The sequence below is a fragment of the Nylanderia fulva genome, unplaced genomic scaffold (genome assembly GCF_048542155.1).
Source record: "Nylanderia fulva isolate GAGA-0341 unplaced genomic scaffold, ASM4854215v1 Scaffold4, whole genome shotgun sequence".
NCBI lineage: Eukaryota > Metazoa > Arthropoda > Insecta > Hymenoptera > Formicidae > Nylanderia > Nylanderia fulva.
The window spans coordinates 303,218-327,589 of record NW_028190476.1 but is presented as its reverse complement, the minus strand read 5'-3'; the positions used below and the strand labels follow the sequence as shown (position 1 = coordinate 327,589).

The 24,372-nt window shown below is 36.3% G+C and overlaps 1 protein-coding gene across 2 annotated transcripts in view; it reads right to left on the bottom strand.

Moving 5' to 3' along the window:
• The window catches only part of LOC114944676 (lachesin), a 125,249-nt gene that overhangs the window by 28,530 nt on the left and 72,347 nt on the right, over nucleotides 1–24,372 (bottom strand). The window contains exon 3 of one of the 2 annotated variants that reach the window (XM_029320691.2): nucleotides 4,402–4,562. In XM_029320691.2, the coding sequence (XP_029176524.1) occupies nucleotides 4,402–4,562 (161 nt within the window). The remainder of the gene's footprint in view (nucleotides 1–4,401; nucleotides 4,563–24,372) is intronic. The other variant, XM_029320692.2, reaches the window with a different exon arrangement.

Sequence of the window (24,372 nt, the reverse complement as noted above, 5' to 3'; positions counted from 1 at the left end):
TCGCCTCTCTGATATCTAAATTCTAATATCAAGTTACATATTTCGTTCATCTGTCTAGATTAATGCTTATTGTTAAAAACATGCTCATGCAACCTCGTATATACTCTCCATTATCATATATTCATGCATCATTGGCATGCCTCTCGCATATAGACAGGAATTTAGTGACACGCTAAGAACAATACGTATTTAGCACGATTTTGCCCTTCATATTCGGCAATTACTCAGGGGCGCATAACACGTCCGAAACATTTCAATCCTTCTCCAATGCAACTTACACCATATTTCATCTCGCACGAACATTCAAATCTCAAGTGCGTTTATGCATTGTAAACAGACACATGTGCAAATAGAAATTGTGCATTCGTGGACAAGCCGATGTGAACCTGAATGTTTTCGTATCGAAGGGAGAAGGAGAAAGAGAGACAGGTACGGCAGGACACGGAATGTTTTACGTCGATTTCGGAAAATTCAGTGCAATGACAAAAACGATTGTCATTTGCTTTGACAAGATATCGTCATCGTAGTAAATCGCAAGATATTCGAATGAAAGCTATTTTGTCTATAATTTTTTGTTTAATACCGATCACAAACTGAATCCGCAATCGGAATCAGAGATGTCTATAACATTTTCTTAAGTATAATGATAAATAATTTCGAGAGATAAAAGTAAAAGGTACTTATAAGTTAAAGAAATTAATTAATCGAAATTAATTAATCAAAATTCACAAGAGATATAAAATATTTGATTAATAGTTATATTTTTCACGTGTTTATAAATACATTATAAAAGTGAGATATAAACTTGTGAGATTATAAGATTGTATTTGATAAAGTTATAGAAGATAATTATGTTTTTTTTTTGCATATTTATGTATAATTATCGGTTTTTTTACAATCTGTGATATTGATTCATGCCCATCATTCCTGTTCTGAAATATCTTTCGAAACTTCTCGTCTTCACAGAATTTCAAGTATACTGTCATCTGTCGAGGCAACAGAATTCATACATTTTTTTTTCTATATAAAGTACTATCGAATGTATAACGCGTTTTATTACATGTATAATAGAAATAATAAAATCTCAGTTCGACAAATTATTCTAATACAAAATTATAGATGTAACTTTTGCTTGATTATCGTTATCAGAAATAATGGTGGATGCTGTTGCCTGAGACAATCATTGAACTACAATCCTTGGTTTTCCAGCGGGTGCCATTAAGCATCAAAGCTTAAATCTAACAAGCGAAAAAGCTGGATACTAGGTCTGAACATCCTTGCTATAGGCACGGACTCATATTGCCCGTTTCGCGAGATCAGTTTAGAGCACAGAGCATTCAAGTTGTAAGCAATGTCTCGGCGCTCGTTAATGTCGATTTGAATGTCGTCGCCCTGTCGGTTCTCATTCAAATTAATGAAGAGTGAAATTCAGTTCGACGGAGAAAGCCGTCTTCAAAGTCTGTTTTAACTCTTTTGTATCGTGATCATATTCGAGAATAGCGAAATACACGCGGGAAAAGATGAGGGTAATTTTAAATTAATATTAATGCACACGTGACCTGTAGATGCGAATAAAAGTCATAACTATTAACACTTATATTTATTATTTATCGATTATGTACCTCGTATGAAATAGTTATTTGAAAATTGTCTTTAATAATTGAAACCAAGCTACCGACTAATCAAGTGACCTAGTGAATATTAATCGATCGTAAATAGCAAATGTATCTCGCAAATTTACCGTCGTGCACGACACGCGATTAAAATAGTTCAGCAGCAACTGTATTTTTTACGATAACTGCGCTATCAATAGATAAAATTCCAGCAATCGTCATATTTCTGGTATTTTTTATTCAAACTTATGGAAGATTAAAAGGATGATAAAATAGATGTGTTGAAATATCGGAATCATAATATTTCTCAAATTTCGACAAAATGGAATGTTTTAATATTATCTTCGAGAGTTGTATTTTCAGAATTTGATATTGTATTATAATAAAAGAATTTTGTTACTTATTTTGTTTGAAATTTTGTTTCGATAGTCTTCATTTTGTTTTGATAGTCTTCCTTTAACATCTCATATATTATTGTATGTACGTTATAAATAATTTATAGATTCTGTTTACTTAATTACACAAATATAAATTCCACAAATATTTACTATATCCGTAATGTATATAATAGCAATAATTTTTTGTTGCAAATAATTTCTTTTTAAATTTTGATTTAATATTTAACAGGTCAAATATTAAAAAGACTTGACATATTTTGATAAAATGAATAATTGACCAATTTCAACTTGAACTATATTCTTAAAATATTCATGAAGCGACATTCACTTGTGAAATTAATTACGAATTGGTTGAAAATTTTCCTCTTGTTTTAAAAATTCCATATGCTTAATAATGTAAAAGAACGTGGAGAAAAGAAAATAAAACCGTCGCGATGATCCTTATTAGAAAAGAGCGTAAACTACCGGACGGAGAATTGTCCGACTGTGTTGTAAGAAAGAAGTTGAAACGCGGGCAAGCGCATTGCCGGAAGTAATCGCATTTTCGAACAAGTTATAAACTCTGACAGTGCCAAGTTTAATTAAAATCTACGAAGGGGTCGCGCGCGCGCGCGCGGCGTTCGACGCCGAAATTTCTTTTCATGGCGAAATGTCTCCGCGACGACGGAGGGAGAGAACCACTTGGCTATCGGAAAGTTATCGGTTCAACAAGTGGAGCCGAAAAGCGCTTAATACGCCACATCGGCGATATGTACTCGCGCGAAATCAATTTCACCACACATATAACGAGACCGTGTGATGCCGACCTTGATCAATCTTCCTTCCATTGGCGCGAATCGCTATTACCGGAAGGTGCAAAGCGAAAGTTACGCAATTACACGCGGCTCTGAATAATTGTCTACGGAACATTTTGAAAAAAAGTTTGTAAATAGCACATTTTTTTCAAGCAATTTCTTTTAATTTTAAACAACAAAAGTAATAGGAAAAAATTTATCTCAGAAATAAATATAAAAGTTGTGTTAAAAGACGAAGATACAAAGAATTTCTATATTTGAAATATACGAGAAATACATATATAAAGTTTTCAATTTGAAGCAACAGCTATATCAAGATTTTATCGGTATTTTGTAAAATTAATAAATATGTGTATTATGTATACTATGTAATAAAACATTGTTACTTTTGCACAAAAATAAAATTCAACTTTTTCCAATTTTCTTTTCATTATTTCGCAATCGATGAGAGGAATTAACAGAATAAGCTGTTAAATATTATTGATAATATTAAGATGTTTTTGTAAATTTTATCGATATAGTATAGATAATAATAATAATAATTAATGTACATTTTAACAAGTCAATGCACGATGTTTGTCGTCGGGCAACAAATCGGAAGAATCTAACATGTCAGTAATATTGCACGTGGTCTTCTGGAACGTATAACTATAGAAACAAAAATTGGCACAATGTTCCCGAAAGCTATTGCCAGAAAAAAACAATAGCTGCAACGATGAATCAGTTTTCCTGCATCTATTCGGGGATCTCTCGCGATTCGAATTCTTTTCAGAGAAAGGACAAAGGTGGAGACCAATCGGTCGATCCGAATAAATTCCTTCTTTGCTAGGCAACGCTTTAATATTGATAACATCGATCTCGATAAATGTTCGATCTACTTTGCGTTTCAAATCAACCTAACGTATTAGGAAAAAAATATATGAAATTCTCTCTTGAAACACAATACGCGAGCGTACGTGTATCATGATAGTACGGATACAGGTATATACTCTCTGAGGTAAATTACGATGTATAATCCCGACGATGCAATATACGAACGAGAGACTCTTAAGTTTAATAATGAGTAGACGCATGTAGTTATCGAATTATAATGACGGATAACGATACGTTGCATTCTTTTAACGCGCGTATAGGCATCATTAGCCATTTCGCGTGAGTATAACTTTGCGGTAAAGGCTCCTCTTTCTTTGGCGCGAGTTGCTGATATTTCCCAACGAAGTAAACGAAGAGAACGAGGTAGGAGAACGTGAAGAGACTATGAAAGTTCAGTTGCCTGCGTCGTAGTCGTGCGGTACCTCTATAGGTACCGCCAGCTGATAGATGAAAATGGATGTCATATACACAGAGATGGTTGGTGATGGTGGCTGCTCTGCGGCTGTGGTAGTATATATAGTATATATATTTCTTTTTTCATAGCTGGCAGTATAGTGCAGTTAAATGCAGTGCTGTGAAGTGCAGGCACGCGCGCATATAGGTGGTGCAGTAGTAGTAATAATAGTAGTAGTAGTGACAGTAGTAGAGTTAGTAGTAGTAGGTAGTAGTAGATAAGGTAGTAGTCCATTACAGGCGGACACAGGTTAATGGTAAAATAGTTACCCGGGGCTTGACGCTGCCAGAGTGATCTCCGCTCGCGGAGGAGGAAGGACTCACCCGGTATCCACCGAGGTTGTTCACCACGCAGGTGAAGGTAGCGTCTCGACCCTGCGGGATCGTTACGTTCTCCAGCGGGTGCGCGAACTCTGGCTCTAGCCCCGTCACTGAAACGAAACATCATCTTAGTCGTCGGATTGTCGAGTTTCTACACTGAACAAAAAATACAATACTGCTTAATAACTAATAATATTGATTTGATGTGAAAAATATTTATATTTAATATAAGAAAATCCTTTTCAAAACATATAAATTATTTATTTGTTTCAGATAAATGATTGATTAGGCAATATTAAAATAAATATTTATTAATTTAATCATTTTTTTTTTCAATGTAATAAAAACAATGTTCCATTACGTCTAAAATTGTAGATTCGAGTGAAAGTTGAATATTGATATGTTTGCGAGGTGAAGACAAATTTAATTTAATTAGGTATGTATTTGAAACACGCCTGATTAAAAATCACTCATCTTAAGTATCTCACTTTGATATGATGTAAAAATTAATGACATGCATTTTTGACAAAGAACAGTCGGAAAATCGCGGTAGTTTCGCGAAAATATCCCGGGGCGCTTGCGCACGGAACGCGCGAGATATTTTATGTCGCGTTATATATTCATGGAAAAAAACGGGCCTTTGTAGAAAGTTTGGCGTTATGGAGCATCCATATAGCTATCTCATAACAGAAACTATCGCGTGCTCAGCGCGAATGCCTAAGTACCGGCGGATTTTTCGCAAACCGCTTAAAACTGACAAACGAATCGGCGACGGAATTTTGGAGGCAATTTTTTTCACACTTTCGAGCTATTTATAAATCCTTGAAAGAGAAATTTGACTGTTATTTTTATGCGTATTTGACGTTCACTAATATAACAATGCGACATTTACAATAAAATTATTAGAGAGAGAGAGAGAGAGAGAGAGAGAGAGAGAGAGAGAGAGAGAGACAGAGAATAACGATAATAACATTTCAAATATAAGACTTCCAACACATTTATTTATTTAAGAGAAGTTTAAGTCGTCGAACACGCAAATCGTTATTTCCTCTGTACAATCTCACCAAATCACTGTTAACATATTCAGTGGCGGCACTAAATTAATTTGTGGAATGGAAATAGTTCGTTAATGGGACCCACTGCGGATACATGTATTTCGCAAGCGGTAACGATCCGAATCGATAACATTTAGCCGGTTTACGATGTAAAAGTAATCAACGCGGAATTAACACCTGTCGCACGTGAAATAGTTTTCCGAGGCAAACTTTATCTCGGAACCTATATTTTGTCAGTAAACGATACGCTGAAATTGTCGAAAATGTCGCTCGTTTTGCGTAAAATAGTATGCTATTTTTTTCGGAATTATTTTCTACTTGAATTTTTTATATTTTTTATATTTTTATAAAAAGCTCGTGACTAATATGCGATAAATATATTATCAAATTATTTCAAGTATATTATGTTTTTGTAACGTTCGTTATTTATTAAATTGTGATATTTAATATATCAATTATATACTTTTTCTCTCTGTTATAGTTGTACTTAATTTATAAATTCTTGTATAAAAAATTATAAAGTCAATAATTCTCTACTTGCTACACGCTAATCTAAATACGTACACACGTTTTCAATCGTAAATGGTGCTTTAGTCAATCTCATAAAAAAAAGAATAACGATTCATATCCAATGCAATAAGATCGGGGAATTTTCGAATAGCGACAATAGCGAAGGCAATACAGGAAATTGGTAAGCTATGTGATGGAAATTCTATCGACTATATTTTTTTTCACCACGGTGTGTGTCGAAGGACACAATCGCTGCTATAGCAGGATTTAATATTGGAAATTGAATCTCTCTGTTATTTTTAGTACTTACTTTTGAACGAATTTACACATTTTCACCATATAGCATTTCATGTGCAATTCAATAACTATAATTCTTGCACATAGGATTTTTTTGTAAACCGATATTAATCAATATTATACAAATTATAATATATAAATCTAAATCATAAAAAAGGCGTAAAGAGCCATACGCGGATGTTGCTGCGTATATTTCGAACGAAACTTAAGTTTTCGTTGGAAATAAACCGTGCACAAGACACGTATTATTCTCGGTGTACTACCAAGACTTAAAATTTGAAATAATCTCATACTTGAGATTTAATTTCAAAAACCCCTTAACCCCCCTACGGAAATAAATAAATAAATAAATGCGAGAGAAAATATATATTATTTCCAACGAATAACGAAACCTTAACTTTCGTTGGAAATGTACGCAGCAACATCCGCGTATGGCTCTTTACGCCTTTCTTATCATTTAAATTTATATTTAATATATTACAGAGCCGTAATTTAATCTTAGTTGTATAATATATAACTTTATTGTTTATTTTTAAATTTCCTTTATAAAAATTAAAAATATGAATTGTAGTATTCCATAATTCCATTATAACGATTTTTAATATTATTGTGTTATAATATTTATTACAATTTAAAAAAAAGTAAAAGTATTTGATGAAATGTTTAACACAGAAAATATAATCGATATTTGTCGAATTATAACAACAAAAGTTTCTACAGTGTCGATGTGCTTTAACAACTCTTTTGACATGGAACATTTTATTTAGTTTGCGAAAGAAAGCTGAAGTATTGCCATAATATATCATAGTCCATTATGTAATTGCGGTTGCAAAAGAGGCGTTTCGAGATAAAGAGAGATTCAATATGATGCACGTCTGCTGAACGATACAAAGAAACTGACTTACGAGAAAAGTTTGCCCGTCTCTTTCGCGCGAGAAGAACCTCCGCGTATCGAATTTAAATTCACGGCTGGCAGTAGCTGGTATCGTCTAATGTAACTTGGTTATGTGAATTTTATGAGACCAAATGGAAGGTGGGAAAAACGCGTCTTATGAAAGTTGCTGATCGATTTATCTGACATTCTCATGGTGACAGACGTGACTAAAAATAGTTCCGCTATCTTCGCTCTTCTTCGATGCTCCAACGTTTTTATAATATATGTATGTGTGAAAATTGTATTGTAATATATTTTATATAGACACAAAATTCTCCTTTTCTCTCTTTTTCATCAAGAGATTATATCAACAGATTATATTATTTTTTACGTACGATATATAGAGGAACCGTGATAACCGCTTTTCGGACGATTATCGTCAACAATTATTGCGAATGTTATTTTAAAAGGCCAGTTGCTCGACTGAGAGTACCACTCTTCGATATTACCGGCATTGGTATGCAATTACAAATTACGAATTAACGTTTTAAATATAATTAATCCATTTCGCGCTGAATGTAAAAGGATAGCTCATTACTAAAACGTCGACAGCTATTTATTTTCATGGACGCTGAAAACGGATGAAAGCGAGTGGATATTTAAAATGAGATACTTTATACAGCTCTATATTTATGACGTCACTTTTGTGACATTAATATAATTGGTTACGCAGATATAAGCGCGCTGTAATTTCTCGCAATGGTGTGAGATGCTATACTTTAAGGAAAATGGCTTTTCCTCCTGAGGAATGAATTTTACAGTCACGGTGTGACGAAGATGTAGGACATATCGCGGTGTGCCACGAGAAGCCGGCAACTTCGTCGGCTGACTTTTACGAGGATATTTGAAGAGTGACGTACATACATACATATAAACACTGAGCAACTCTGCACGTTTGTAAAACGTATCGCGAAATTTCGTGCTAAACACGCGTCGGCGGCTGAATAAATTGAAACAAATAGAATTACCGTCACTGACGGTAAATATTATAACGCCATTTCTCTCAATGAGTCTAACGAGAAGTCTTTGACATGTTGCATATGTGTTTGTGGAAAATATTCCATTTCCATATTTCCATTTATCGTAACATGCTTATCGTATTCAATGCCAATTTGAACGCGATAAATATTGTTCTTCTATTTTATGAATTATTATATTAATTTTCCCAATTTTATATTGACACAATATGTAAAGAAAGAATATATGTGTGATTAAATATATTAATATATTAACGCGTAAAACTAACATAAAAATACTTGCATATGTATGTACTATACATATGTATGGTATCTGTATGTATATATATATGCACGATGGAATACAGTAGAAAATTAAACAAAAATGTTGGAAAACAACTCAATTAATATTATTAAACTTCAAGTAATATTAATCCAGTGATTTTAAAATAAAATCTAGCGAATCCGTTGCAAATTGTGGCACTTATGGGCATAAAGCAATTAAATTAGTAAGACGAGCATTGCGCCGAAACGCTAGCACTTTATGCGGAGGAACGGCCCCGCATAAATTGCCCTCGCCTACAAAGGACAATGCAAAGTAATGCCACTTAATCCCTTTACCTTTACAATAAAACCATCACGCTATCTTACGAAGCGCAGTGCAAAGTCCGGGCATGTAATGTTCGTTTATCTTCCATCACGCGTAAAGCGACGACTCGCACAACTAAATGCAAATTTTTGTTTATGTTTTGTCAACGTTTTTATTGCGCAATTAAAGTAGTTTCTCTGTCAAGTTTTTCTTGTGCTTCAAATTGAGAGCTGGAAGAATATGTAAGGAAAAAGTGACGCGACATAGTTGTTCGTATCTTATTATAATAAACCTTCCGTAAGAACGTATATACGAACTTTTCGCATAAATGAAGAAATATCTTGTTTATCTAAAATTTTAAGATCGGCGATGGCGATGCCCAAGGAAATCATATAATTAGCATATCGTGAGATGAAAAGTATAACATCGTCACTTGGTATTGTATTGATGATGAAAATGCGTCTCGGAAATATGGACTTCGCGTCACACTTTCGCGGAAAATGCAAAAAAAAAAAAAAGAAAAACGAAAAATATGAGACCGGAAAAATGCAAAGAGTGCGAAGTGCATCGTGTAACGTATCCCTGCTCAATTAAGAAGTTTCCCGACAAAAATTTTTCCTGCAAACTCATGAAGGAGCACTTTGCAGCGTTCGCATTTTGCGCAGGTTTCGAGCTTATCTGTTGCAAGTGTCGACAACACCGTTTTTGCAGTGCCGCGATTGCGCGAAGTGCACTTTCGATAGTGATATACCGATAGCTTACGGATGAAGGGTTACATGGAATTGAATTCAGCAGAACCAAAAAAAAAAAAGAAAAAACCATTGAAAAGTTTAGGGTTCGCAGTTTTATCGCGAGTTTTTAATGTAAACTATTTTATTCACCGATCCGTATCGTTATGTACAATATTATACACGTCGCATGTTAGTGTTACGGATATCCACATTGCGATATCTTCCGTGTTCACGCAACTATAAATATGATTTCTTGACGTAAGGAAATCTTTTGCATGTCAGAAGTTTTATACGCGCCTGACAAAAATGGATGACGTTTGCGCGCGATGCACACATATGCGCTAAAATTGCGCGACGTGGAGGATATACGGAATTTATCAAAAGTCTTATTTTCTCTCAGTTGTAGGTTTCCTGTGAATAGATTTTGCCCTCGTAGAGTTTGAATCCAAGATATAATATTTAACCCAAGTGTGTGTGTTTGTAAACTACATCGTAAAATTAAAAATTTAATCACTACAAGTCTCGTAATGACGAATATTAATAAAAAATTAATGATTTAAACTTCTTTGAAGGCTTTATTCATTAAGAAACTTGTAATTATGGATAAGCATAGAGAGATCCTTTTAGATCGAGTTACGATAGCAGTTACGATATTGACTCAAGTCTACCCGCGTACAAATAAAACTTTCACATCCTACGACGAATATATTTCGCAATATATGGTATAAACGATAGAAAATATATCACATAATTAAAAAAAGTTTGACAGACCGCTTTCGGCAAATTAAGCATATAAAAAGTATCCTAAAACATTTAAATTTAGATTAATTTTGATACCAAAACTATTAAGGGAAATATATTATAATTTAATTTATTTTATATAGGTATAAACAGGGGAAATTATTAAAAAAAACTGCCTCTTTTTTTTCTTTTTCTCTGATATGCATTCACTATATATAATAATGAATTTTGTTTCACACTATGAACAGATTACATAAAAAATAAAATAATATAATTAAGATTTAAATCAGTCCGTGATGCTTGCAAAAAGGAGTTGGTTTATTTATCAGTAGAAACTTTTTTTTAAATTAATGCATTGCTTAATTACACAAGTGGAATGTGCCTAGCATAGTCGTATGGAAATATAAAAGCACATATATATTCCTATTCATGCATTTAGCTCACTTCCAGGAGAGATCTCGCATTTATGTAGAAAAAAAATTAGAAGTCGAGTTCTGAGCGAGCCTCTATCTCGAGCGCTCTAACGTGCGTTATAGTTATGCTGCATTCGGTGCATGTACTGGGAATTTTTCGCGACTGCAGCTGCTAAACTAGTCATAAATTTGATTTCGCGGTTTAACGTGAATATAGCAAAACACACGCTCCCATGCGTTAGAAAATTTTTACAAAATGCGAATTACCATAAAATCTTGTTAGAGGACATTTTATACGAGACGCGAATAATAATAAACTACGGTAAAAATTTATTATGGTTAAATTTCTAGCAACACATTGTTTGTTTATTTAAATATATTTATGTAATTTTTAAAAAATATCACATTTTTTGCGGTAAATTAGATACGTTTTTTTTTAACGCGGGAACGAATCGATAATTATTTTGCTTTTGGTGTTAAAACACCAATTTTGTTGATCCACTAACAATTTTTGCAACAAGAAAAAGAATTGTACGGTAAATCTGACTGAATTTATAATGTGCAACAATGTTGAATATGGCTACAAGTAGTATCGTATCATAAAATTATGTATGAAAGTTAAATTTGAAAATATTTAACATACTTGATTAAGGTCTTCTCGCTATTTCGTTTCTTTTTTATACATACGTACTGTGTGCAGAGCGTTTTGTGAATTAATAATTCACACATATTTTTTATTATAAAATAAATCAAATAATTTAACAATAATTTACATTATTTTGTGCAGTACAAATGTAGAAAAGAAATAGAAATCTATAAATTTGTCGCAAATTGAAAGTTGAAGAAAAAAATTTGTCATTAAAATGTTGACCGTTCATTTTTTATGCAAACTAGACGTGCTCGCTCTTGCAACTTTTATTTCTTGTCGAGATTTTGCCTCCCTGTCGCCACACATTTGCGACGAATTTCCCAAAGGAAATTCTCTCCACACCGAATTTCGAAGCCGAATTTTGAATCAGACCTCACACAGAGTATAAGCTTTTCTTTTATTCGAGACACTGCAACTTCTCTTTCTCCCACAGTCCTGCTTATTACTCGATGGGATGCGAGCGAGTAGGAATTGCGTATCTTTGAATTTTGAATTGGGGGAGCAAAGTGTCTAGAATATCCGCATATGATGTGACGACGGCGTGGCACGGCAGGAACGAATCGAAGAAAGCGGCAAACCACCGCCACCGCCGTCGTAGAATTTTACGAGGATATTTACATGAGCGCAATATTTTATAGGGCACTTAATGCCAGGTCACGTTCTGTCCCTCACTGGCGGGGCGGTCGCCTATGAATCAAAGTGCGCTTTAAAGATTTCTTTCTCATCCCGCGACGCGACGGATAAGGAACTCGCTGGGGCTCGTACCTTGTACGGAATATCTTACGTGGCATCTGCCTATCTTATCTCGCGGAGTTTCCTCCCTATTCTCTCTCCTTTTCTCTTCCTCTCTTCTTCCTCTTTCCTTGCCTTTCTTCTCTCTTTTTGTCTCGAATCAATGAACGATCTTTACTCGCTGCGATGCCAGCAAAATTCCCCTATATCGACGAGGAGGTGGAATCGCGAAGCATAAACGACGGAATTCTTTACGCGATTCTCATATCGATGCTGATATCATTGTCCATTCGAGAATATAAGGCCTTTAAGAGTGCCGTGATAGCCCGCAAAATGTAACTCGAAAGACGAAGTATACGATCGCGTACACTGTTTTACATTGGCAGCCTCGACATTCAAATCTTTACGTCTTCCTTCGATTGAAAAAAAAAAAAAAAAAAAAAAAAAAAAAAGAATGGATTCTCGAACGAGTATCGATTCTTTTTTTCTCGATAGGACAATTTCGTCTTCCCTCCTTGCAATTCGACACGCGTGTGCATATTGCGGCCGCTTACGAAAACGCGAAACCATCCGGTTCCGGTCTCACGTCTCCTTTAATTCGCCGCGGAGACTCGAGAACGAATGCAATTACTCCTGTAATCAATTTAGATGACTCGCAGCGGAGCCGGGCACGTAATTGTTAACGCGATTATCTGTGGCGCGACCGGAAAGTCGTGGAATAATGGACGGGCGGAGGAGATGCCTAGACGTCGCGAAGGTCTCTTTCGGGGTGAGGTTTAGTCTCGTCTCTCTTGCTAGCGCACACTCGATCATCCTTCGAGACGCGTGTTCGCTATACATGTATAGCGCGGCTTCCTGGCACTGTGCCAATTTAGAAGCGATTCCCCGACTACCAGCTTCAATGCTGCGATGAGATTTCCACTAAGGACGGCGCGTAACAACCTAGTCTCGAAATAGTTGGCGAAAGAGTCGTTTCGCACGAGAAAACTCCGTGCTAAAATTAAACGAACAACAGGTCCGCGCATCGCGAAGGGTCGATTTAAATTTTTAATTCTTCTAATTCCAAAACTATTATTCCTTCGTTTCTAAAGATAAATTCGTTCCACATTTTCCTGCGCGGCTATTTCAAGAAGAGGAAGACAAATTTAAGCGTCCCTCGCGGGGTGAGCTACAACTGTTCCACGACTTTCAACGTCGCCCTTGCAGTCGAGAATGCGCCCCCGCGTTTATTGCCCGCGTTGTTTTCGCTTCCAGACTTCTTGCTATCAGAGAGGGTTTAAGCGCGGTGTATTTTCGCAATTAAGACCGAGCGAGGGATGCAGCCGGTTTTGCCGTGCTCTCTTTAGTCTCTTTCGGGCGAATTTAACGCCGACTCTGGATCAAAATGTCCCGTCCAAGCGTCGGTGTTTAGCGGAAATTCCTGTTACGCACACACATATTGGGAGCTGTTTCTAATTCGTAACTGCAATTGGTAAAAATAAAACTGTTTTAATTGCAAGACGTTTCTGTCGATTAGCCGCAGCGAAAATTAACTCGCTCGTTAATTATTTATTTTATCATATAAGTTGATTTGAAGTCGCATCAATTATTTTACTTTTTAATTTAATTTATAATCAATAGAGTTGTGCTAAGAATATACCATATAAAATTATTACGATATCTCACGGCGAGATTAACGATTTTTGCGCAAAAAGGTATCGGGTAAAAAATTTTTACAATTTTTCCATCTCCATTATCTATTATAGCGCAGGGCATACGTGATTTCCTTTGGATTGACTTATTTTCAATTGGTAGGTTAATAAAGATTTAATTCGATTGCATTCTATTTTTAACATTCTGAACACTGAATTGTAACAAATAACGTGTAAATTTTGACGCGGTTGTTAACGACTATTAGTCGATAAATAATGGCAAGCCCCCGTGATTGATCGTTCTCTAACTGCGCGAGGTGTGCTTTCGCCGACCGAAAGGAAATAAGTCGGAGCAAATGGGCCGTTTGCCGAGCTGCATTCAGCATCGCGGCCTTATCCGAGAATTAACCCTCCGCTTTTATTGCTATGTTCTCTCGTTTAGCTTCTTGCGATCGGAGTCCGAGGTGTGTGTTCGCATTTAACCTTTTCGTGCCGGCGCTGAATAAAGCTTTTTGCTTCCTCGGACGATTTCTCGTGCACTCGGGCTGCACATTCGTATCCATTCTACGGGTTGCGTGACTTACTGACGGAACAGGTTCCTGAGGCCATGTTTGGTCGACAGCGTCTTATATATTTCTGTTTTGTCATGACAATGCAATATCATATTATATGCGCATTGTATGTTAAAGATAAAAATATAGTCGAGATTTATAATAAATATGTAATATAATATATCATACTATATGATATGAGATGTAATGAAAAAAATCTTTTTTGGCTAAATAATTGGAAAGAATTTGTGACAAATATATTAAGTCGTTTGATTAAAAAGTCTCGGAACATTTAAACATTACAATTTCGAGTCAATGTCTACGAGTCCAAGTTTATAATTCAAGACTGTTCCGTTAGAGTTCGTTTTCTCGAATGAAGATATAGTAACTAGGTCGCGATCCATTCTACAATCATGTTCAACCTGTTTCTTGAAATGTACTATATTGTGTTATTGCTTCGTTTCACGACCGTTAAATTACAGCCTCCCCGCATTATCATCGAATAAAAACGCACAGCTTCTTCTGTAAATACTTATAAAAATTAAACGACGAGATCAAACCTTATTCTTTAATGACATTTTCATAAAAATAGAATGCTTTAAACCTATAAGTAATTTCCGGTTGACAAAATTATTATATATAATTATTAAAATTCTGTCTTTCTTTATGATTTATTAATTGTGTTTTTATCGTGTATCTCTACAGTATTGTATCACTTAACATTCACGACCTGTAATGGCAATTACGTTGTGACAAAAGTTCGTAAAATGTTAAGCTCATTACGTTTCCACAATCATCTCTAAATGAATGCACAGCGATTCATACGGAAATTAATTTATGACTCTCGGGGAGAGACCAATCGGTTTTATTTTGCAGCAGGTGCAAGAGGCAAGAGAATCGTTAGTTGAAATATTTGTTAAAGTTGCTAATTTAGCAGGCGATAGAACGAAACGGCGTTCGGTTAATTTCCGAGTGTCATTTGCAAGCAAGTCTTTTTCGACATTTTCATTTCACGAGCAGTGATGTTTGATACAGCTAATTAAATGTAAAATAGGATACGCATGATTGGAATGTATGTTAAAACATATAGCATTTTATAAAAATGGTTAGTATTTGAAAACAGACTTTAGCGGAATTTATTTTTATAAATATATGATGCATTTTGGAGTTTATCTACTCTGATAAAACACAGGACAACAATAAATTTTTCATATTTTGTAATTTGCAATTTAAAACGTATAAAAAATGCAAACGTCTTTTCAAAATTATTTCTTTCATACGTACGTCATCAATGCGTCGATTAAATTTGCTTGATATCGAGGCTCGTGAATTAATCAGCGCGTGGATAAAAAAAAAATGACAAATATATTTTTAAGCATAATTTTATACCGAGAAGAGGCTGCTTTTGCAGCGCGCGTGAATAATAATAGGCGCCGTGCGATATCAACGGTATTTTGAAAATCCACCGATGTGGGATGGGATTAAAATTTAATCCGGTCGCGCGAATCTCGTGTCGTCCAATTATACAAGCTTACGTATGCGAAGGGTTTTTTTTAAACATGGTATGGATATGTAAAATTACGGAGAACGAGAAAGGCGGAAGGAAAATCCAAATGCGAGATGGAAAGCGAGGGAGGATGAGTTGAAAAAAGAGGGAGCATAGGGGACGAAAAGAGACAGAGGTTGAAACGGAGGCCTTTAAACGCATCTCATCGGATTGCGCGCTTTTACAACGTGTTGGGATCGTTGCGTTGTTGTACATTGCGAAACAGATTGGTTGGTCGGATCTGTCACACGATATCGCGACTCTGACAAGAAAGACGGAACAACCAATCAACTGTTTCTGGACCCTTTGTCCGCTCGAGTACGGCGTAACGCCGACCAACGTAGAGCCGTCCGAATTGAAAATACCTCGTCACCACCGTTCGTCGCCACCGCCTCTAAATCCGTCTGTCCGCGCGATTGTCACTAAAAGCGCGGATAAAACTTTTCAACCTGTATAGCGTGCGCATGACGCGAATGAAAAATCTGATAAAGAGAGGATATACGTATACATGTATATATGTATATCGCGAACGAGAAAAAGGGAGCGCAGAGCTACGTGAACGTAAACGTGTGTTAACTGTTGACCGGTTAAATTCGAAAGGGAGTGAAAACGTTATATTGTTACATGTGGGTCATCCTGATCGTCGCTTTTTGTTACTTGTCACATATACAAATCCTTTATTTTGCAAAATATCTTCGATCAAGCATGTTTTAAACTTCCCGTGCAATGTTTCTGCGAGTCCGATATATGTGATTGCCGATATGATTTCTTTATATGTCGTGCAAATATAATATTTTAGCATTATATTCATATACGAATGTATTAGCCTATTTCGAGTTATAATATTCATCAAGAGAATTAGTATCAAGCTTTAATTAACTGATTTGTTTATTAATAATTGAGCAATTTATATATGTCACAAAGGAGAACATGAGGATTAATTTTTATACAATTAAATTATATTTCATTTTAATATATAGATTAATATTTAGAGATTAATTGTCATAATATAGGAAATAGATTTATTCTCTTGGAGTAAGTCTACTAAACATATATACGAATATACATCGATTAGTGTCCCCAACATCGAATTAATATCGCGGTCTTGCGAAATTCATAAATATAATTTCTTTATCCTTTTAATCGCTCACGTATGTATACAGCAGCGGTGTTCGATCGTCGCAATAATTGTCACCGATAAGCGAAGGCAAGAGAAGTGGGAATAGAAATGTCCACGACCATTGACTGACCGTCGTATAAACGCGGCGAGTGTACCGAGGGCAAGGGTGGAAGGAAGATGGGGTCGTTCGAAGAAGGGGACTCGGGGTCAAGAGTGGGTCCTGTCCCCGAGTGTAAGGAGTCGTGAGCGAGTAACGTGTTATTCGATGTCTCCCACGGGGATCCTAGACTATCGCTACCAACACCATCGCTCCGATGGGCTCCGATCCTTCTTCAAACGTTTCTCCACTTCTCCCGGTCGCTCTCTCGCGTTGCTCACGCTACTTCACGCTACCACTCTCCCGTGAGTGCCACTACTGCCGCGATCCCAGACTCCTCCGTCGCGAATGGGAACGGGTCGTGAATCAAGAGCCGTAGATCTGACCGTTGCCATTTACGTTAATGAGCGAGAATTTGACGATATGGAGCCAGGAGGGCTCATATCGCTTAGATCAGGACTGCTTACGGTGTAATCTTCAAATAGTTCTCCAAGAAAGTTCTTTTCAAAATAAAAAATTCATTAATCCTTGTAGAGATCGAAATGAATGGAATTAAAATTTTTGTAATAATAATTCCTTTTTTCTAATATAGAAATATGGATTTTTATTTCTAAATAAATGATACGTAAGCTGATCTTTATTTTACGTATTCATATTTTGGATTAAGTCTGCTTGCGGTGTATAATCTTAAAATAGTTCTCCAGGAAAGTTCTTTTGAAAATAAAAGATTAATTATTCTTGTAGAGATCGAAATTAATCGAATCAAAATTTTTGTAATAATAACTTCTTTTTCCTAATATTGAAATATGGATTTTTATTTCTAAATAAAATGACACGTAAGCTGATCTTGATTTTACATATTCATATTTTTGATCGATATAATGTTGTTCTTTTATAATCTGTTATTATCGGCAATTGAATCGTAAATGGAGTCATCGAGTGTAACAAATTCACGCAGGAAGGCTTAAGCGGCGGCCATGGATAAACGATTAATATTAATTCGCGAGATCACATTGTATTTGCCTATTTATTTGAATTTGAACGAACCGACGAATTTATACGGATTCGTACGATTCATTACATTGACAAGTCATATCTCGTTTAAATCAAGATCAGATCAATAACAATCGAGTTTCAACTGCGCACAAATATTGCTGCCGAACCAGATTAAATTAATCAAAAACGTTGACATGCGTGTACACACTTTCCGAATTAATTTATCCACATCAAAGTACTCGATGTAAATTAAAATCTTGTTGCAGTTTTTCATCAGGAACGCTTGAATTTTTTTTTTTTTTTTAGTGATTTATCGTGATTATTAATAAAATATTTTCAGAACAGTTTATATTTCAATACCGGAACTGTTTTTACGCGCAAAATGATCTCAAGTATTCATTACAATATTCCAATGCTCTAATCTATATGTAATTTTATTCTATACGAAGTATCCCCTCCGGCGCATTTATATGAGCAAGACTTTATGTTTGCATATATTAAAACTGAAAACACCGACTCGCAATAGCGCAAAGTTTCGATACGTGATATTAACGATTCTGCGGCGGCTATGTTTTCTCAACAAATGCGTGCGAGAGTGTTTCTCCACCCTGCGGTGAGAACGGGGAAATATCAATATTCGCGAAACGAGGTGTCCATTGGACATCCCGGTCGGCTTCGTTTTTCTTCGCGTTTCTCGAAAGGATTAAAAATATTTTCCATAACCATCACTTTTGCAGGAGCTAATATTTACACAATTTATTTTATATCTCTTCACAGATCGGTGAATCGATTATTTCTCGCTCGTTCATCTCGCTTTGTCGCTTTCTCTTTTTTCTTTTTTTCTTTCTCGATACGATTTTGATCGAATTGACACAATAAATGGCGATCGTGAAAAGGATATTTGCTAAAATAAGCACCGCAAACCTGTATCAATACGAGAAAAGTTAATTGCACCGATAGCATTGACCGCTCGGTGATATTTCGTTACGAGTTTAATGCAGCGCAATCGCGGCTATTTTATGCACCGTTCAGACAGCTCTCGCATCGAGAAAATTATGTTTATCAGATTTCAATGGATATAATGATATTTGTCTGAAAGAGTTAATAGACGTCGAGTAATGAAAGAAGTTGAATAATTTGTCCAAGCGAACAAATACTAACGATTAACGTTATTAACGATTCGATTTCTTCATAAAAATTTTAAATAGCTATGGAATGGCTTGATATATTTATCTCAATGAACATTGATAAAAATATCGCGGAAATTAATATAAAATTTAAAATAAAATTGGACACTTGATTCATTTAAATATCTGGATAGGTTTGTTTGTTGTAATTTTTAACGCAACTTGCTGACATCATTTCTCTATCTCTCTCTCTCTCTCTCTCTCTAAGGCGAAAAAATTTTAGTACTTTGCTCGAAATGAATAAGTAATTAATTCCGAAGGAGAGACTGCGATTTACCAGCTAGAGAATTCTCGACTTAATTTACCCGACGTTCTTTGAGAAATTCTCTCCCGTTTTTCCCCAAGTACGTGAAGCAATGCGCTAAGGCGCGCCCGAGGGACGAAGGGATTCCTTGCGCAGCTGAAATTAGCGGTCGTGCACGACGGATGGTCATTGAAATTACGTGAACGTCCGTTTCCTTTTCGAGGACGTCTGGCCGGACGGACGTGGCCCGCCGAGGAATCAGTCTCGAGAGCGGAAATTCGACGAAAAGCAAACTCCCTCGTTTTCCTCGGGGAACGATATCCTTGTGTCTCGAGTGTGATTTTCGATCGTCCTCGCATTTGTGTCTTTCCACACGCCGAAAGACTCGCCAATGTTAAACCTTATAAAAAAGAAATGTTAGAGACTTATCTCTATGTAGTCTTTTTCGCGCTAAAGAATTTAATATACATTAATCTTGTAGAATAATATATTATATTAAATGATGCTGACAAGTTTATTTTGTACGAATGTTTCCATGATAAATGCGACATGTAGACACGCGTTTATTATTAATTTTGAAAAAGAGAGAATTTATGTACGCGGTGGAACTTGCGTGAAAATGCTCCCTGTACGTCTTACATTCATTTTATGCCGGATTCCCGCCGCGTCGGGCGCTCGCTTACACGTGTTTCTTCCCCAACACGTCTCGACACGCAAGATGAAATTATACGATGTACCACCAAACTCTGGTGCACATACACACGTTGAGAGATATAACGCCGCAAACATAAGTTATGTATAGCCGCCGTAGAAAGCAGAATTGCTGACTGTTTTCACAGCGATTCCCGCAAACGTGTATATTTTCTTTCGAATTATTTTTCTTCCAATTTTTTCTTTGTCGTTATAAATAAATGCCTTGATTTTTAAATTAAGGTAAATTGATATCTCTTATTAGAGATCGGGAAAGAGAGAGAGAGTGTGTGTGTGTGTGTGTGTTGCGTTGTGCATATGTTATTATTATTTATATTCAATATTATTATTAACAATAACGCACATTATTCAACTAAACTCCAAGTTGGAATTGTACTAAAATATATATAGGTACATCAAGTTAAATTATATAAATAAATTTCTCCATCTTTCTCCTCAATATTGAAAACTGGAATAATTGACAAACTAAATTATACCAATAATAGAAAATGAATCATCTTTATACCATCTATATTTAAATTGATTAAAAATTCTTTTCCTTATGGGTTTTATCGTTCCTATATTTCTATATAGGATTATAAATATTTCAAATTATAAAAGATAGAAATGGAATTTAAACAATATAATTTCCTTTTAAGAATGCTCATTTTCACATAATAAATAGGACAAAAAGTAGAATGGATCGAAAGATTTAAATAAAAGATTCATACGCGTATAACTGATCACTGAAAAAATTAAATTTCAGAAAACGTCTACTATATGATTGAAAATGATCCAACGAAGATGCTCTCACGGGAATAAAGTAGGGATAAAGTTTCAAGAGATAAGGAACCGACGTTCATCTTCTTTCCATGTTACCGAGTATTAAAGAATAAAAATTTGATTAGATAAGCCGAGGACACACACAAGTGCAGTGCATTACAAGCCCGGCAACGGTGTTTTACCGCTTCGATAGATTCGGCGAGTTGATTCCATCGGACGTATACGTTCGATTAACAGGCTAAGCTTGCATCGGGAAAGCAATCGTGGACATGCCCACGTGGATCCCACGGGAATGTCTACCGTAGAGTAACTGAGTCGGAGCATGTTCGGGGATTAGATGGCAGTCGGGAAAGCGATCGCGCGAAAATGTGCCCCCACGGTTCGCTACATGTATTTAAAATTACATACACACATACACGTACGCGCGCGTGATCCACGTACGGAAGACATAACGGAAAGAAAGATTCGCAACCCTTGTGATTGGGTGTGAGCAAACAGCGGTTCCTGAATCTTTGCCACGAGTATGTCCAGACGTGTCGTCCCTATGTGTCACGGCACCTGGCCGAATCTCACGTCACTCTTTTCTGTTCCTTCTTCCTTCTTCCTTCCTTTTCTCTCTTTTCTCATCTTATATATCTTTGGTTCCGTTACCGTCGGGATTCTTTCCGCCATTCGAAATTCTCGCTCTTGTACACTTCCTAGCCAACGATTCTACTCGTTTTCTCCTCTCTCTCTCTCTCTTTTTCTCTTTTTTTACTCGCCCTATATTGCTAAGGTACGTGTTTCTCACGATCCACCGATTTTCCTTTTTGTTATCGAGTTTATCGATAACAAAAGGAAACTATTCGACTCTCCACTCCTGTTTTTATTTTTCGTCCCTTCCTTACAATTTCTCGCGGCACCCTCTCTCTCTCTCTTTTCTCTTTCGTCCGTTTTCAAGTACGGTTTTTATATTTTCCTTTACCTCGTGTCTCTCTTTCTCGATCTCTTTCTGCCTGTTTTTTTCCTTTTCATTTTTCGACGACCTCAGTCGCATCTTTTACGAGTCTAACCTTTCCTCGACCTTTTCCTTTGATTTTTTCCTCTCATTTGCCTTTTTCCGCATCTTTCGAATCCGCTTTTCCGCGCGCGCTCTTTACATCTCTCGCTCTTTTTCACGCATCATTCCATCCCCCCTCTCCCGGCTTCTTCTTCAACTTCTTTTTATCCCCGTTTTTTTTTCCTCCGGCCACCACCTTCTCTAATTCCTCTCGCTACTTTGCCGTCCTCGATTTACTTTGATCGCTCATAAAGAAAAATAACCGTAAAGACGTAATCGGCGCAGAGCGGACGAGGCAAAGCATTAAAGAGATTTCTCTGCGTGTAGCTTTTAGGAGAAAAAGAAGAGAGAGATAGAAGCGGTTATAGAAGCGACAGAAGACGGCAATGAGGATTGTAAGCATCGATCATGCGTGCAGACTGCAACATGTAAATTTTACTAGACCCGTTCTCAACGCAAAGCTCTTTTGAGATAAAAGCAACGCTTGGAAAAGATATGATTCGTGCTTCCACAGATAAATTTAATGCAATTATACAAATAAAGCGATAGTGGCCGGAAATATCGTCGCGCAATATCTTATTATATATGCAATTTTATTTATCTATTAGTCTACTTATATTAAAGAGAGGAAATATATATTTATATCTTATTCGTATATCTCGATATTTATAAAACAATCCGGTTTAAGTATCATTAAGATATTCAATAATAACAATTCTTGAGGAAGATTAATAATGAGTCTAAGAAAAGAGGCGGATATTTAATGAAATGAGCTCCAGAGCTAATTTGAACAAATAGTTATGAAAATTGTACCTTCAATTTAGGTACACGTTTGTAATATCGCCGCGTCAGCTACGTGCAACTAGTTCTCTTTTCTCCGGTAACGTATATTTACCCGGCGCCACTGTTATTTCCATGTATTTTTCCGTCTGCCAGCTTGCTATCCTAGCCTTCTTTCGTTTGTAATCCTTTCGCCTGTCCTCCCAGAAGCCGCGCGCAAGCAACCCTTCGTATCGCTCCCTTTCGTTGTTTTCTATTCCTGTCGCGAGCTGTTCCTTGCGTCGAAGATGCTGATGAGGTCTCGACTCTCGTCCCGGCTTTCGATACTTTTCCCCTTGTCACCGGGGTTGCTTCGGTACACACAGCGGAATCAAGCGCTTCTTACCGCTATAATACGTTCACAAACGAATCGAGAAGCTCGAAAGCAGCCCGCCGTATCTTCGTGAGACGCGCAAAATCATTTGTTACCTCGATCGTGTTCTCCCTAAAAGCCTGAATATTATAAACATAATCTCAATAATCCTCGAGAATATTCCCTGCTTCGCAATTTCAATCATACTCCCCTCTTGTTCCTTGATTATTTTACATACATATACGTATATTTGTTACATTTTGTATATTTTTAGACGAGAATTATACGCGTCTCTGAATAATAAGTTCCGATTTTCTTTCCCGCTCTCTCGGTCTTTTCCACTCGGTGTCATTCAGCCAGAGGCGTCGACGAGCCCTCAAAATTCGAGATGACATTTCTCCATCTCTCGATATATCGAGTTAGAGTGGAAGCAAAGTCGGACGCGCTTCTTATCGAACGACGATATATTCTGAAGCGAAGCATGGCATGTATGACATGAAATTTTTGCCTTCCGGAGCCGCGTGTCGCTGACGCACGTGTGCGTGTATCTTTGAGTCTCTTTCCTCTTTTCTTCTTGACATTTATATATATTCTTTTGCCGATCAGCTGATCGCAGATGGACCATCTCGGTGTTCAATCTCTTTTCGTCGAATCGATTCCGTCTACGCTGACATTGTCAGATTCGCTTTTGAATCTAAAGACGCTAATTTTGCGCAATTTTGAGCTCATGATACGTAATACAGGACCATCCGATGAGACGAATGCCGTTTTAAAGATGGATATAAACGTAATTCTATCACAATTAGTTTACCAGGATGAAATTTTCTCGCGCCGCTTGTATGCATTCGCTTTTTCCGTCCGTTTGAGGATAATGGTTCATTAGGTATAATTCTTTTGATTCGGATGGAAATCCGTCCATAAAAGAACTGACAAAAAATTTAAGCTCATTGTCAGTAAGAAACAAATTACATCGCACGGCTTTGAAAGCATATTATTAATATATGGTATATGAACTTGTTTGCGTTTTTTGAAAATAGAGAAATAGCAAAGAGCGAAATAAATTTCCATATTCTATGCTTAATTCAAATTGCAATCGTCGATTAAACTATTCTCTAATGGAAGTCATGGTAACTTTTTCTTTTTATAAACGCGATGATAAATTAAAAACGGCGTTAAATTATCTTCGCGATCGAATAAGAAAACTTTTCGCGATGCAATTTTTTCGCGCGATCGTATCGAGAGCATCACGGAACAAGTTGACAGGAATACATCCCCCGCGGGAAACGTCGCATTGATC